Genomic DNA, 15,265 nt, shown 5'->3' with positions numbered 1-15,265 from the left:
GTACAGAAAAGGATTCGACTATATACAGTGCATTCGGTAAGTATTCAGACCCCTTGACTTTTTCCATATTTTATTACGTTACAACCTTACCCTGCATAATGACGAAGCAAAAACTGTTTTTCAGACATTTAAAAACAGAAATACCTTATTTACAAAAACAATGCAAGAGTTTTGAATACTTTACAAAAGCACTGTATGTTACTGGGTAAACAATAAGAAAAGTATTAGATTATACATGTACATCAGTTCACATAAGTTACCGGGTAAACAAATATGCCAACCAAGCAGTCAAATGCACTTGGTATTAACCCCACGACTGGTGTCTGGGGTAATTACTCAGTCAAGGGCCGGTTTCCTACACACAAATTAAGCTTCTAAAATGGCCAGTGTAGAAATCCCCCAACATAACTGACGTGTAGTCTACAATATGTCTAACATTTTATTCACACTTAATAGACAATTAACACATTTGGAATTTGTTTGGTGAGAACAATATTACAGACAAGACCAATTGTAGGCTTTAACATGGGACACAACATCACAGTAACATCTATATAAATATATTAGCTATATTGTTGTCGGATATTTCATTTATTTATGTTAGAAATTTGGATTACATGTAGGCCTAAGTAATTACATTGCAAGGATGGAAGGATGAATATGTATTTAAGCTAAAAAGTTATCCACCCAAAACAGTAAACATACATCAATAATAACCAATCATAGGTGGCGACACCAACCATTTATGAGCATGTAAAAAAACAGATCAACTTTTTAGATGAAATTCAGTCATTGCCTAAAATTACTCAAAATACGCCAATTTATGCGCATTTTACATAGGCGAAATGTCAATGTTCTATCGCTCCTCCCACCTGACCCTCCCCCAATTACCTACTTCCCCTCTTCCATAGAACCTAATAAGTGATCAACTCCAGGACAGGAAATGGCGACGGCGGGGAGCCGGACCTCGTCGTCGGGAATGTATGAGTCGAATAACGGCACAAACGTTGGAAGTAGTCCTCAGGGAAACTCAAGCACTCCTGGTCTTCCAAGCTGTCCCGGTAAGGCGAAGAGTAGTGCCGGGGAAACCTCGCAATGGAGACGCAAAGAGCTACTGAAAGTCCGAAGTGTGGATCTGGATAAGCCTGAGTCGCTGCTCCTGTCTCCCGAGACTGGGACGGTCCCGATATCAGTGCAACTGCACTTGTCTATGTCCTCGCCTGGTGCGGTGCAGGCTACTTTATTAGAGCAAACTCACTACATTCAGCAGAGCAACTCACTAACCGATCACCGTGTCTCAGATAAAACAAGTACTAGTTTGTCTACAGACGCTCAGGAATTATTGAACACTTATTTACCAATCAGCAGCGACCATCTCAGTCCCGATAATGGTGCTACCCGAACTTCAGTAGAAGTGAGCGCAACACAAAATAGGTAAGGTTTATAAGATTGGCTCTTGTGCATGGATTTTTGATGATCATTAATACTTTGTTGGTTGCATTCTGTCAGTTGCAGACATAACAGCTTGTAATTTGTTGCACAATTTTACATTGATTTGTGAGATTTCCTCATCTTAACTTCGATTTATTGAATTCAAGTGCGTCTTTACTGTAAAGCGTGACAGTAAACGTTTTATTGGTTTATAAATTATTAATTAATAATGATTATGCTTCTTATGTAGGCTATTTATATATTCTAATTATTCAAACGCATATCCCAATTCCAAGACAGGATCATTTAAGGTCTGAAATGCTCCGTCTCTAACCCAGTATAACTTTTTGTGTAAACTATAAAGGAAAAAGTGATACTTTTCACTGCCTATTTACAGATGTGCCATAGCAGCATTAGGTTGCACTAGCAATTGGTTGTCTGGGAGTAAGATATTTAAATGTCATTATACTGAGAACGTCGGTGAAAAGCAAACAATATGTAAATACAATTGTTTTATTTATAAACATTTTGGATTGAAATAATTTATGTATGTCAAACTCAGATTTATAGCAGGTCAGGTGCTTCAAGCCGGTATTCCAATTCTACTGTTGATCCTTTGCTATGCAATGTTATACCATTCAAATAAATGTACACACACACTGCAATATATCTCTCAAAAACAATGTGACCTGTCATAATAATGTTACTAATTTACTCCTTGTTTTGTAATGGTTTTCATAAAAAATGAGTCAGCTTCTAGGTGTTTATTTCTGTGAGTAGTGTTTAACAATCAACGTCTTAGTGTCAGTTATGGTTCCCGGTTAATTTACAGGGCATGCAGGTGCTTAGGCTCACTGAAAATGTAAATTCTGTGTACCTTTACAGAATGAAGAGCCTCGGTTAATGAGTGATATATAGTGCATAGATCATTGAACATAATCACATGAGAAAAGACAAGAGTCGCCTTGGATGAATTACAGCTTTTTAGAAAAGAAAGATTGTGAGACGACAATTTGTTGCAACATGAGACGTTGGCTTTTGGAACTGTGCATATAATAAAATATGAATAGGATGTTGAAAGCTAAAGAAATGGATGGAAAGAGAGCTGGATTCCATTGTGGCGTTTCCCCTCACCGCACAGATGTAGAATTCCAACAAACAACTGAACCCCATTCACCGAGACCCACTACTGGACCTCAGAGGCCTAAACCTTTTCTGACACAATCGTTTCCAGGTTGACCTTTAGTCCTTTCTCCGCTGATCCTTTAGAAACAACACAATGAAATATACAGAACATTTAGACATTTCTGTATTATTACATATTAACACAACAGCGTTCATAATTGTAAGCAGCATACAGAAATGTTGGTCATTTCACTAACCACGTTTCCATCCACAGTTTTTATGTGAGTTAAGTCATGCTGTATAAAAAAACAACAGCAGCTGTGATGGAAACAGGAAGATTCGCTACAACTTTATTAATGCTGACAGATCATTTGTTCGTTCGACAAGGTGGGATCTTTTTGTCTGTAAAATGATTTATGTGATGGTGGTGGAAACGCCTCTGTGTGCAAATATTGACATCATTTACATCATATCGAAGTAAATTTGGAGTCACCCGACGATATGGTGTGTGGTCCTCCCCCTACAACTCGGGAACCATGCAGTTTATTAGGCAACAAATTAAATAAGTTACGATGAACTTCACAGGGTGGTGAAAGTGCATTGTGATGAGCTTGATGCTCCTTTCCAATAAATATCGAGGGTCTTGTTCTGGTGATATGATGACCGATGCTTTACTGCCATTTGACAAATGCCTCTAGAAAGTAATAATACCCTTTACTTATTCTACTTTTTGTTGTTTACAGCCTGAATTCAAAATGGATGACATTTCTCACCCATTGCTACACATAATAATACCCAATAATGACGAAGTAAAGACATATTTTTTTTGATTTTAGCAAAAAAAAAATGAAAATGAAATACAGAAATGTCTCATTTACCTAAGTATTCACACCCCTGAGTCAATACACGTTAGAATCACCTTTGGTAGTGATTACATCTGTGAGTCTTTCTGTCTAAGTCTCTTAAGCGCTTTGCACACCTGGATTGTAACAGCCCAAGGAGTGCACAGCTGTTAAATGCTTCTGGTACAAAATTAGACTATTAATTTTGAAGTGCATGAATGTAAATATTCAATGCTTTGCTTCTACTACTTTACTTAACGTTGGTGGCTCCTTGAATCTCTCAATCAATCATAGATTGAGCCCAGGACAAATATACTTGACTCTGTAAAGAATAATCTCATTTAAAGCCCAACACATACAAAAATATAATCGCAACATGTAAAGTGTTGGTCCCATGTTTCATGAGCAGAAATAAAACATACCAGAAATGTTCCATACGTGCCCTAAAAAGCTTTTTCTCAAATTTTGTGCAAAAATTTGTTTACATCCCTGTTAGTGAGAATTTCTCCTTTTGCCAAGATAATCCATCCACCTGACAGGTGTAGCATATCCAGAAGCTGCTTAAACAGCATGGTTATTACACAGGTGCACCTTGTGCTGGGGACAAAAGACCACTCTAAAATGTGCTGTTTTGTCACAATGCCGCAGATGTCTCAAGTTTTGAGGAGTGCAATTGGCATTCTCTGTTGCCAGAGAATTGAATGTTAATTTCACTACCATAAGCCGCCTCCAACGTCATTTTTTTGAGAATTTGGCAGTACGTCAAACCGGCCTCACAACCGCATGATTTATGTGTGTAACCACGCCAGCCCAGGACCTCCACATCTGACTTCTTCACCTGCAGAATTATCTGATATATGCCACCTGGACAGCTGATAAAACCAAAGAGTATTTCTGTCTGTAATAAAGCGCTTTTGTGGGGAAAAACTCATTCTGATTGGCGCCTTTGCCCAGTCATGTGAAATACATAGATTCAGTTCTAATGAATTCATTTCAATTGACTGATTTCCTTAAATGAACTGTAACTCAATAAAATGTTGAAATTGTGCATAGCATTTACAGTGAGTGTACAAAATATGAAGATCACCTTCGTAATATTTAGTAGTGATCAAATTAATTGCAAAGTCCCTCTGAATCCCCCCAAAAACATTTCCACTGCATTTGAGTCCTGTCACAAAAGGACCAGCTGACATCATGTCAGTAATTCTCTTGTTAACACAGGTGTGAGTGTTGACGAGGACAAGGCTGGAGATCACTCTGTCATGCTGATTGAGTTCGAATAACAGACTGGAAGCTTCAACAGGAGGGTGGTGCTTGGAATCATTGTTCTTCCTCTGTCAACCATGGTTACCTGCAAGGAAATGCATGCCGTCATCATTGCTTTGCACAAAAAGGGCTTCACAGGCAAGGATATTGCTGCCAGTAAGATTGCACCTAAATCAACCATTTATCGGATCATCAAGAACTTCAAGGAGAGCGGTTCAATTGTTGTGAAGAAGGCTTCAGGGCACCCAAGAAAGTCCAGCAAGTGCCAGGACCATCTCCTAAAGTTGATTCAGCTGCGGGATCGGTGCACCACTAGTACAGAGCTTGCTCAGGAATGGCAGCAGGCAGGTGTGAGTGCATCTGTACGCACAGTGAGGCGAAGACTTCTGGAGGATGGCCTGGTGTCAAGAAGGGCAGCACTTGTCTCCAGGAAAAACATCAGGGACAGACTGATATTCTGCAAAAGGTACAGGGATTGGACTGCTGAGGACTGGGGTAAAGTCATTTTCTCTGATGAATCCCCTTTCCGATTGTTTGGGGCATCCGGAAAAAAGCTTGTCCGGAGAAGACAAGGTGAGCGCTACCATCAATCCTGTGCCATGCCAACAGTAAAGCATCCTGAGACCATTCATGTGTGGGGTTGCTTCTCAGCCAAGGGAGTGGGCTCACTCACAATTTTGCCTAAGAACACAGCCATGAATAAAGAATGGTACCAACACATCCTCCGAGAGCAACTTCTCCCAACCATCCAGGAACAGTTTGGTGACGAACAGTGCCTCTTCCAGCATGATGGAGCACCTTGCCATAAGGCAAAAGTGATAACTAACTGGCTCGGGGAACAAAACATCGATATTTTGAGTCCATGGCCAGGATACTTGGGCGGATGGACCAATAAAACCCCACAAATTCTGACCAACTCCAAGCATTGATTATGCATGAATGGGCTGCCATCAGTCAGGATGTGGCCCAGAAGTTAATTGACAGCATGCCAGGGCGGATTACAGAGGTCTTGAAAAAGAAGGGTCAACACTGCAAATATTGACTCTTTGCATCAACTTCATGTAATTGTCAATAAAAGCCTTTGACACTTATGAAATGCTTGTAATTATACTTCAGTATTCCACAGTAACATCTGACAAATATCTAAAGACACTGAAGCAGCAAACTTTGTGGAAATTAACATTTGTGTCATTCTCAAAACTTTTGACCACGACGGTAGAAACATACCCATGACATGATGCAGTCACCATTATGCTTGGAAATATAGAGAGTGGTACTCAGTAATGTGTTGTACATAAACATAACACTTTACATTCAGGACAAAAAGTTTATTGTTTTGTCAAATGTTTTGCATTATTGCTTTAGATTTCATGTTTTGCATTCTAATAAGAGGTTCCCTTCTTTTCACTCTGTCAATTAGGTTAGTATTGTGGAGTAACTACAATGTTGATCCACCTCAGTTTTCTCCTATCACAACTATTAAAGTCTGTAACTGATTTAAAGTCACCATTGGCCTCATGGTGAAATCCCTGAGTTGTTTCCTTCCTCTCAGCGAACTGAGTTAGGAAAGACGCCTGTATATTTGTAGTGACTGGGTGTATTGGTACACCATCAAAGTGTAATTCATAACTTCACCATGCTCAAATGGATATTCATTGTCTTTTTTCTTGTTTTTAAAATTCATGAATAGGTTCCCTTCTTTCATTAACCTGTGCTGTAAGTCAAGGAGCATGGACAAGGCCATTGATTATTCAAAGCTCTAGATGTTCCAAAGTCATGAAATGTTGTGGAGGTTAGGCCTCAGTTCTGCTGAAGATCGAATGCATTACAACAAAAAAGGTAGACCCTATTTTTATACTCTGTTCAAAAGTTTTAGAACACCTACTCATTCAAGGGTTTTTCTTAATTTTTTAAAACTATTTTCTACATTGTAAAATAATACTGAAGACATCAGAACTATGAAATAACACATATGGAATCATGGAGTAACCAAAAAAGTGTTAACCTCTCTGGGATATGTGGGACCTGGCCAAAAGCCAGGGAAAATGCAGAGCGCCAAATTCAAATAAATTACTATAAAAATCTAACTTTCATTAAATCACACATGCAAGATAGCAAATTAAAGCTGCACTTGTTGTGAATCCAGCCAACATGTCAAATTTCAAAAAGGCTTTTCGGCTAAAGCAAACGATGCTATTATCTGAGGATAGCACCTCCGTAAACAAAGAGAGAAAAGCAGGAATAAAAATATAATTCATGCCTTACCTTTGATGAGCTTCTTTTGTTGGCACTCCAATATGTCCCATAAACATCACAAATGGTCCTTCTGTTCGATTTAATCCCGTCGATATATATCCAATATGTCCATTTATTTGGCGTTTGATCGAGAAAAACATTGGTTCTAACTTGCGCAACGTGACTACAAAATAACTAAAAAGTTACCTGTAAACTTTGCCTAAACATTCCAAACTACTTTTGTAATACAACGTTAGGTATTTTTTTAACGTAAATAATCGATAAAATTGAAGACGGGATGGTCTGTGTTCAATACAGGAGGAAAACAAACTGTAGCTAGCTTTCTGGTCATGCGCCTCTAACAGTCCACTTCAATTGACCCTCCATCACGACCCGGTCTGCTGACATTCTGCTGATGTGCTCTCAACCAGAATCTCTGTGTCATGGATGTCAGTGAAGACCCATCTGCTTGCTCCGGCCCGCTAGCTTTCTGAATGCTGTGTCTCCCGCTTGCCTAGCGTAGTAACGACTAACGAACAGCTCCCTGTTTCATCTATTGCTGCTCATTGGACCCTATGATCACTTGGCTACACAGCTGATGCCTGCTGGGCTGTTCATTAACACGGTACTTCATTTTGTTTATCTGTCGGCCCCAGCTTCGAACTCAGGCCCTGTGTGTAGCTAACTGACCCTCCCTGCCCATTGTCTTAGCTGTTTATCCGTTGTTGTCTTACCCCTTTCTGTTTTAGCTCTCCCAATCAACACCTGTGATTGCTTTATGCCTATCTCTAATGTCAATATGCCTTGTATACTGTTGTTTCGGTTAGCTCTCATTGTTTTATTTTACTGCGGAGCCCCTAGTCCCGCTCAACATGCCTTAGATAGCTCTTTTGTCCCACCCCCCACACACGCAGAGACCTCACCTAGCTTAACTGGTGCTTCCAGAAATGCAACCTCTCTCATCTTCACTCAATGCCTAGGTTTACCTCCACTGTACTCCACTGTACTCGCACCCTACCATACCCTTGTCTTTACATTATGCCCTGAATCTATCCTACCACTCCCAGAAATCTGCACTTTTTATTCTCTGTTCCCAACACACTAGACGACCAGTTCTTATAGCCTTTAACCGTACCCTCATCCTCCTCCTCCTCTGTTCCTCTGGTAATGTAGAGGTTAACCCAGGCCCTGTGTGTCCCCAGGCACTCTCATTTGTTGACTTCTGTAACTGTAAAATCCTTGGGTTCATGCATGTTAACATAGGAAGCCTCTTCCCCAAGTTTGCTTTATTCACTGCTTTAGCACATTCCGCCAACCCTGAATCCTGGCTTAGGAAGGCCACCAAAAATGTAGAGATTTCCATCCCCAACTACAACATAGAACTGCTGAAGGGGGCGGAGTTGCAATTTACTGCAGAGAGAGCCTGCAGAGTTCTGTCATACTATCCAGGTCTATGCCCAAACAGTTCGAGCTTCTACTTTTAAAAATCCATCTCTCCAGTAATAAGTCTCACTGTTGCCGCTTGTTATATACCCCCCTCAACTCCCAGTTGTGCCCTGGACACCATATGGAAATTGATTGCCCCCCATCTATCTTCAGAGTTCGTACTATTATGTGACCTAAACTGTGATATATTTAACACCCCGGCAGTCCTACAATCTAAGCTAGATGCCCTCAATCTCACAGAAATGATCAAGGAAGCTACCAGGTACAACCCTAAATCTGTAAACATGGGCACTCTCACAGATATCATCCTGACCAACTTGCCGTCTAAATACACCTCTGCTGATTTCAACCAGGATCTCAGCGATCACTGCCTCATTCCCTCCGTCCGTTATGGGTATATGGTCAAACGACCGCCCCTCATCACTGTCAAATGCTCCCTAAAACTCCTCTTGAGCAGGCCTTTCTAATCGACCTGGCCCGGGTATCCTGGAAGGATATTGACCTCATCCCGTCAGTAGAGGATGCCTGGTTGTTCTTTAAAAGTGCTTTCCTCACCATCTTAAATAAGCATGCCCCTTTAAAAAAAAAATTCAACTAAGAACAGATATAGCCCTTGGTTCATCCCAGACTTGACTGCCCTTGACCAGCACAAAAACATTCTGTGGCGTACTACACTAGCATCGAATAGTCCCCGCGATATGCAACTTTTCAGGGAGGTCAGGAACCAATATACACAGTCAGTTAAGAAAGCGAAGGCTAACAAACAGATCACCAAGCATTTCGAATCACACCGTACCTTCTCCGCTATGCAATCCGGTTTCCGAGCTTGTCACGGGTGCACCTCAGCCACGCTCAAGGTCCTAAACGATATTATAACCGCCACTGATAAAAGACAGTACTGTGCAGCCGTCTTCATCGACCTGGCCAAGGCTTTCGACTCTGTCAATCACCGCATTCTTATCGGCAGACTCAACAGCCTTAATTTCACTAATGACTGCCTTGCCTGGTTCACTAACTACTTCTCTGATGGAGTCCAGTGTGTGAAATCTGAGGGCCAAACCTCTGGCAGTCTCTATCTGGGTGCCACAGGGTTCAATTATTGGGCCGACTCTTTTCTCTGTATATATCAATAATGTCGCTCTTGCTGCGGGGGTTCTTTGATCCACCTCTACGCAGACGACACTATTCTGTATACATCATGCCCTTCTATGGACACCGTGTTAACAAACCTCCAAATGAGCTTCAATGCCATACAACACTCCTTCTGTGGCCTCCAACTGCTCTTAAATGCTAGTAAAACAAAATGCATGCTCTTCAACCGATCACTGCCTGCACCCGCCCACCTGACTAGCATCACTACTCTGGACGGTTCTGACCTAGAATATGTGGACAACAATAAATACCTAGGTGTCTGGCTAGACTGTGAACTCTCCTTCCAGACTCATATTAAGCATCTCCAATCCAAAATTAAATCTGGAATTGGCTTCCTATTTCGCAACAAAGTCTCCTTCACTCACGCTTCCAAACATACCCTCATAAAACTGACTATCCTACCTATCCTTGACTTTGGCGATGTCATTTACCAAATAGCCTCCATCACTCTACTGAGCAAATTGGATGCAGTCTATCACAGTGCCATCCGTTTTGTCACCAAAGCCCCATATAATACCCATCACTGCGACCTGTATGCTCTCGTTGGCTGGTCCTCGCTACATTTTCGTCGCCAAACCCACTGGCTCCAGGTCATCTATAAGTCTTTGCTAGGTAATGCTCTACCTTATCTCAGCTCACTGGTCATCATAGCAACACCCACCCGTAGCATGCACTCCAGCAGGTATATTTCACTGGTCATCCCCAAAGCCAACATCTGCTTTGGCCGCCTTTCCTTTCAGTTCTCTGCTGCCAATGACTGGAACGAATTGCAAAAATCACTGAAGTTGGAGACTTATATCTCCCTCACTAACTTTAAGCGTCAGCTGTCAGAGCAGCTCACAGATCACTGCACCTGTACACAGCCCATCTGTAAATAGCCCATCTGTACACAGCCCATCTGTAAATAGCCCATCTGTACACAGCCCATCTGTAAATAGCCCATCCAACCAACTACCTACCACATCCCCATACTTGTTTTAGTTTTTCAGCTCTTTTGCACACCAGTATTTCTACTTGCACCATCTACTTGCACCACCCATCTATCACTCTAGTGTTCATTGCTAACTTGTAATTACTTTGCCACTTTTGTCTATTTATTGCCTTACATACTTCATTTGCATACACTGTATACAGATTTCTCTATTGTGTTATTGACTGTACTTCTGTCTATCCCATGTGTAACTCTGTGTTGTTGGTTTTGTCGTGCTGCTTTGCTTTATCTTGGCCAGGTCGCAGTTGTAAATGAGAACTTGTTCTCAACTGGCCTACCTGGTTAAATAAAGGTGAAAAAATACCTGATCCGGTCTAGACTCACTAGCCAGTTGAAGCTAGCTAGCTAGCTAGCTGCTTATAAAATTAGCTTTGGGCAACAGGGTAGCTGGCTAGCTATATATTTTAATGTATAGGAGAATAACAAGTGGCTACCTAGTTAATACTTAGTCACATGAATTCCTAAATCATTGTTGAGAATATTGAAAATAACTGCAGTTTCTACTGGTCTTTGTTTTCAGGCTAGTTGCATGTGTGCTAGCTAGGATTTTACCAAGCTCAAGCTAACTAGCTACCCCAGAAGTTTCTAATAACATATGTATCAAATATATTTGCAAACATGTTTGATACTGCTCGTTTGATCTTGCTCTTATTTCAATTGCTCACTCATACGTTTTCCCATTCGGGTCATGTGAAAGAAATGCTATAACCCCCAACCACATTTTGCTTGTGGATGGGTCTCTACAGAAGGTGTAAACAGAACAGCCAAATGGTTACTTGCATAGTAGCAATATTATAAATAAATAGTGTCAATAAAATAATATACATTATTTATAAGAACAAAAACAATATCAGTGATAGATCATGCATACAATCAGGGGTAAAGTGGCTGAGCAGCAGGATAAAAAAATGAATTCAGAAACGTATAGTGTGTGTTAGGAGAGAGTAATTTGAATAGAGGCACTGCAGATAGTGCTGATGACTGGTCAGTCCGAACCACGCATGAATAAGGGAATCTTTATTTGGAGAGCCTGTTTCTGTCCTGCCCTTGAGTTAGGCGCAGGGTATGTGTTGTCCATAGCCTCTTCGTCAGCAAAACTCCCATATCTTCTCAAAGAGATACGTTTGTCTAGCTGTGTCCAGTCCAGGTGGTGCTTGTACAAGCAGACCATCTATGGGAGGAAGGATGTCAGCGTTGCACAGCAACTGAAACCTGGTCCCGACTGAGTCCGAAAACTCCACCAGGCTCCAAAGCATCAAAGCTGTAAAACAGGAAATAACAAAACAAATGTAGAAGACATTACATCCTTGCACAACATCAAATCAATCACATCAATTCACCTCCTAAGTTTAGATAAGAAGAATAACCTCATACAATGCAATGAAAATGATATTCACCTGAAGTGCTGGTATTGCTTGATCTGTGGCCGCGGCCTGAAGTACAGAGTCAGGTGTTGTTGCCAGCAGATAGCTTTCCACCAACACCGTACCATCCTCCAGTCCAACCAGCTGTGGGATGTTGACCCCTGTCACAGTGCTGTCCTTCACAACACCAGCAATCTCCGACAAAGTGTTCACTCTGGTCTTTCTGAAGCACTGCTTGATGAGGCTGAAGCACTAGTCGGGGGCAACTTGGTGTGGCCTGTGATCAGGAAGTAAAGGCCCAGACTGTGATGTAGCTTTTGCATGGTCCACCAGGCACAATACCAGAGCACAGACTTTTTGTTTTGGCCACTTTAGTTGTGAGGAGTTAAAAAGTAGATGGGACCTGGCTGCATCGGGTCAGAAGGATAGTGCACCTGCAAACAGCAAAAGAACATTAAGAAAAGTTAATGAACAGAAAAAAGAATGTAAATCGTATCAATATAATTTTTTTGAGGCATCATTGTCAGGTAAGTTTCACTTACCTACAAATGTGCAGAGCAGCAGCACTGCATACAGAAACATAATCTTGGAAACTGGAAGTTAAAATGATAACACACAGCCAGACTACACGTAACTCTGTAAAATACAGAAATTATGTGAGATTAATAAAAGTAGTGCCAATCATGTTGGAGGTCAATTAAATAATCAAAACGTGTTGTTTATGTTTTACATATCAAGTGTTGTCATCGATTCCTTGTAGAGATGCCACACTGCTGCTTTTGTCACATGGGATGGCAGAAGCTTTCCACCAAAGTGTTTGTGTCCTATTTTGGCATTATTATACAATAGATAGCCATAATCACCTTCAGACACACCTGGCTAACTTAATGGGTCATCTGGCGAAGTGGAGTGTTTTGTTTAGACATTCTAGCTAAACAATTAACCATAATCCTAATCCATAGAGTACTGGCAATACAAAATTGTCATAGCTAGCTAAAGTTCACCAAATAGGTTCAATGTTAGCTCATTAGCTAGCTAACATTAGGCTAAAACTAGCAATGCAAATGGATTTCTGAGATAATATTACTACACACAGATCATAAATGTAATGTTAGCTAGCGAGCCAGCCATCTAACGTCAGCTAGCTAGCTAACAGTAAGCTTCAATTTAGGGTATTTTGTTTATACATGGAGCTAGCTAGCTAGTTAAACAAGGAATCATAATCCCAATTCATAGAGTACTAGCAATACAAACCGATTGTCATAGCTAGCTAAAGTTAACAAAATATGTTCAATGTTAGCTAGCTAACATTATGCTATAACTATTAATGCGAAATGGTATTCTGAGATCGTATTACTACACACAGATCATAAACGTAATGTTTGCTAGCGAGCCAACAGTCTAACATCAGCTAGCTAGCTAACAGTAAGCTTTAACTTGCAATGAAATAACTTTATGGTTTGAAACTTATATCTTAAACTGTAGCCAGACTCTTTTCCGTATACATGGATGAATGCTTCACGTCCGACTACAACCCCTTTCATTAAAAGTTTTGCATGTATAGCTTGCTTGGCCCATTGTTGTGTCAAGTCACTCTGGTTCACACTGACCGTGTGCAATGCCATAAGAATCATCTTAAACTTCAGCCCCCACCCAAACTCTGACCATTTTACCCTGCCGTACCAGAGCTGGTTAGGCTGTTTTCATGTTATCCTGAGCGTTGGTGACTGTAACTGTGCTCCTGGCAACAACTGAATTATGCTTTTTTGCTGACGTTTACTGACACCGGCCATATTCAACCAGTGTTGAGCGTTTGTAAATTCATCAGTTATTCTGCGCACTGCTACACTCAGACGAGAGTGTTCTGAAATAGGTGTTGCAGTGATGTTCTATTGAAATGGATACTTGCATACGGGGGTATTTTGTTAAGTTTTGATACTCAATACATGTTTTTTAAGCCGCATTAGACAGGATTACCTTCACATACTGACCAGCTCAAATAGACAGAAGCGTGCTATATGACCAATCCAAACTCATCTGTCGGCATGTCCGGCCACTCATTATTTCAGCCAATCATGGCTAGCGGGAAGGTTGCTGACTTTTTCTGTGGATTAATCAACTAGGCTCGTAATTTAACAATTGTATTCCTATTTGGCATACAAGTTTGTTATTATTCACATGTTCGAGAAGGCAAATCTGCCCAAAAAACGATTTATTTTTATTTTTTAGGTTTACATTCAAACGGCTCTCTTGTGTAGTGACTCGCGACATACGCCTAGTTTCCTGAAACGGGTCACATATGTTAGTAGATTAAGAAGATTGCAGTCTTCATTTCACCTGTCACATAATTTGTCATTATGAAGCTCACTGGCAGTCCCCGGTCACGTGGTGTATGTTTACAAGCACTCAACGACCAGAGACCGGAGCCTTGTGAGTCACTCACTGTTGTGTTGCATGTGCCAGATGATCTAGTTACAGTACTAAATTCACAACTAAATGTTTACCAGCTAGATATCTTATAACTATTACGTTAGCTGTCTAAAACGTGCTAAATGCTCTCCAGTTGTGCATTTAATAGCTAGTTAGCTATCTAGTTAAGTGGTTAGCTTCTTCCTTGCTGTCTGTTTGTTTTGTGCATGCAGCAAACTGTGAGTAGCATTTTCAGGTACTTGTACACTTGTATAGTTTAGGCCAGAGACTGTATAAAATAGTTTGCAATACGCTCGTTATCATTTAGTTAGCATTCTCTATGGGATTTTACATGTACTTGTTAGCATTGCTAACCTTCGGATTACATATCCTCAATGTGTTTTGAAAACAGCGGCCCTTGTGTTCAAATCCAGTATTGCCGAATATCCTGGTATGGCACAAGGTCGGTATGAAAATCTGGATAACACCCAAGCCTAGATTTAATGGCTATCTTCAACAAGGTCTTTATCTGATAACCTTTCCTAAGGTCATGCGTTGTTGAGAGAGCGAAGCCTGGTAGTCGGCCTATTTCTGTAGCCCTGCCCCAGCGGTAGCACTGGACTCCTCAGGTTTGGTGGGGTTTAGATTTTGTTTAACCAGCCTTCCCGGGCCTCCCCACAGTCACCAGAACCGTCTGTTTAAAGCTGGAGGCCGCCAACAAAAGGCCTGGATATTTCCATCCCCATTAGGCGTGTTGGCAGGCCTAGGGTCGCCCCTCCCAGATTATGTTTAGTTAGCAGCAGGACGAGGCAAGCTGGAGATTACATGTGAAAAGTAAGCACACGGGTTCCTGCCTAAACAGGGTCAGATTACCAGTTAAAACAACGGGTCTCTTGCAGGCCCTCAGTAGACGCATTCAACACAGCCCACATACACACAGATGTGTATACACACACACACACACACACACACACACACACTTTCACGTGACGACATGTTCTGAA

At 41.1% G+C, this 15,265-nt stretch overlaps 1 protein-coding gene across 1 annotated transcript in view; it reads left to right on the top strand.

Annotated features, from left to right (window-relative positions):
- Positions 1–943: 943 nt before the first annotated feature.
- The window catches only part of LOC139388136 (mitogen-activated protein kinase kinase kinase 1-like), a 157,385-nt gene continuing 143,063 nt past the window's right edge, over positions 944–15,265 (top strand). The window contains exon 1 of the mRNA XM_071134719.1: positions 944–1,434. Coding sequence (XP_070990820.1) covers positions 944–1,434 — 491 coding nt within the window. The remainder of the gene's footprint in view (positions 1,435–15,265) is intronic.

This window comes from Oncorhynchus clarkii, chromosome 29 (genome assembly GCF_045791955.1).
Source record: "Oncorhynchus clarkii lewisi isolate Uvic-CL-2024 chromosome 29, UVic_Ocla_1.0, whole genome shotgun sequence".
Classification (NCBI taxonomy): Eukaryota; Metazoa; Chordata; class Actinopteri; order Salmoniformes; family Salmonidae; genus Oncorhynchus; species Oncorhynchus clarkii.
Note: the sequence above shows the minus strand (reverse complement) of the source record. Positions and strands in the feature narration are given on the sequence as shown.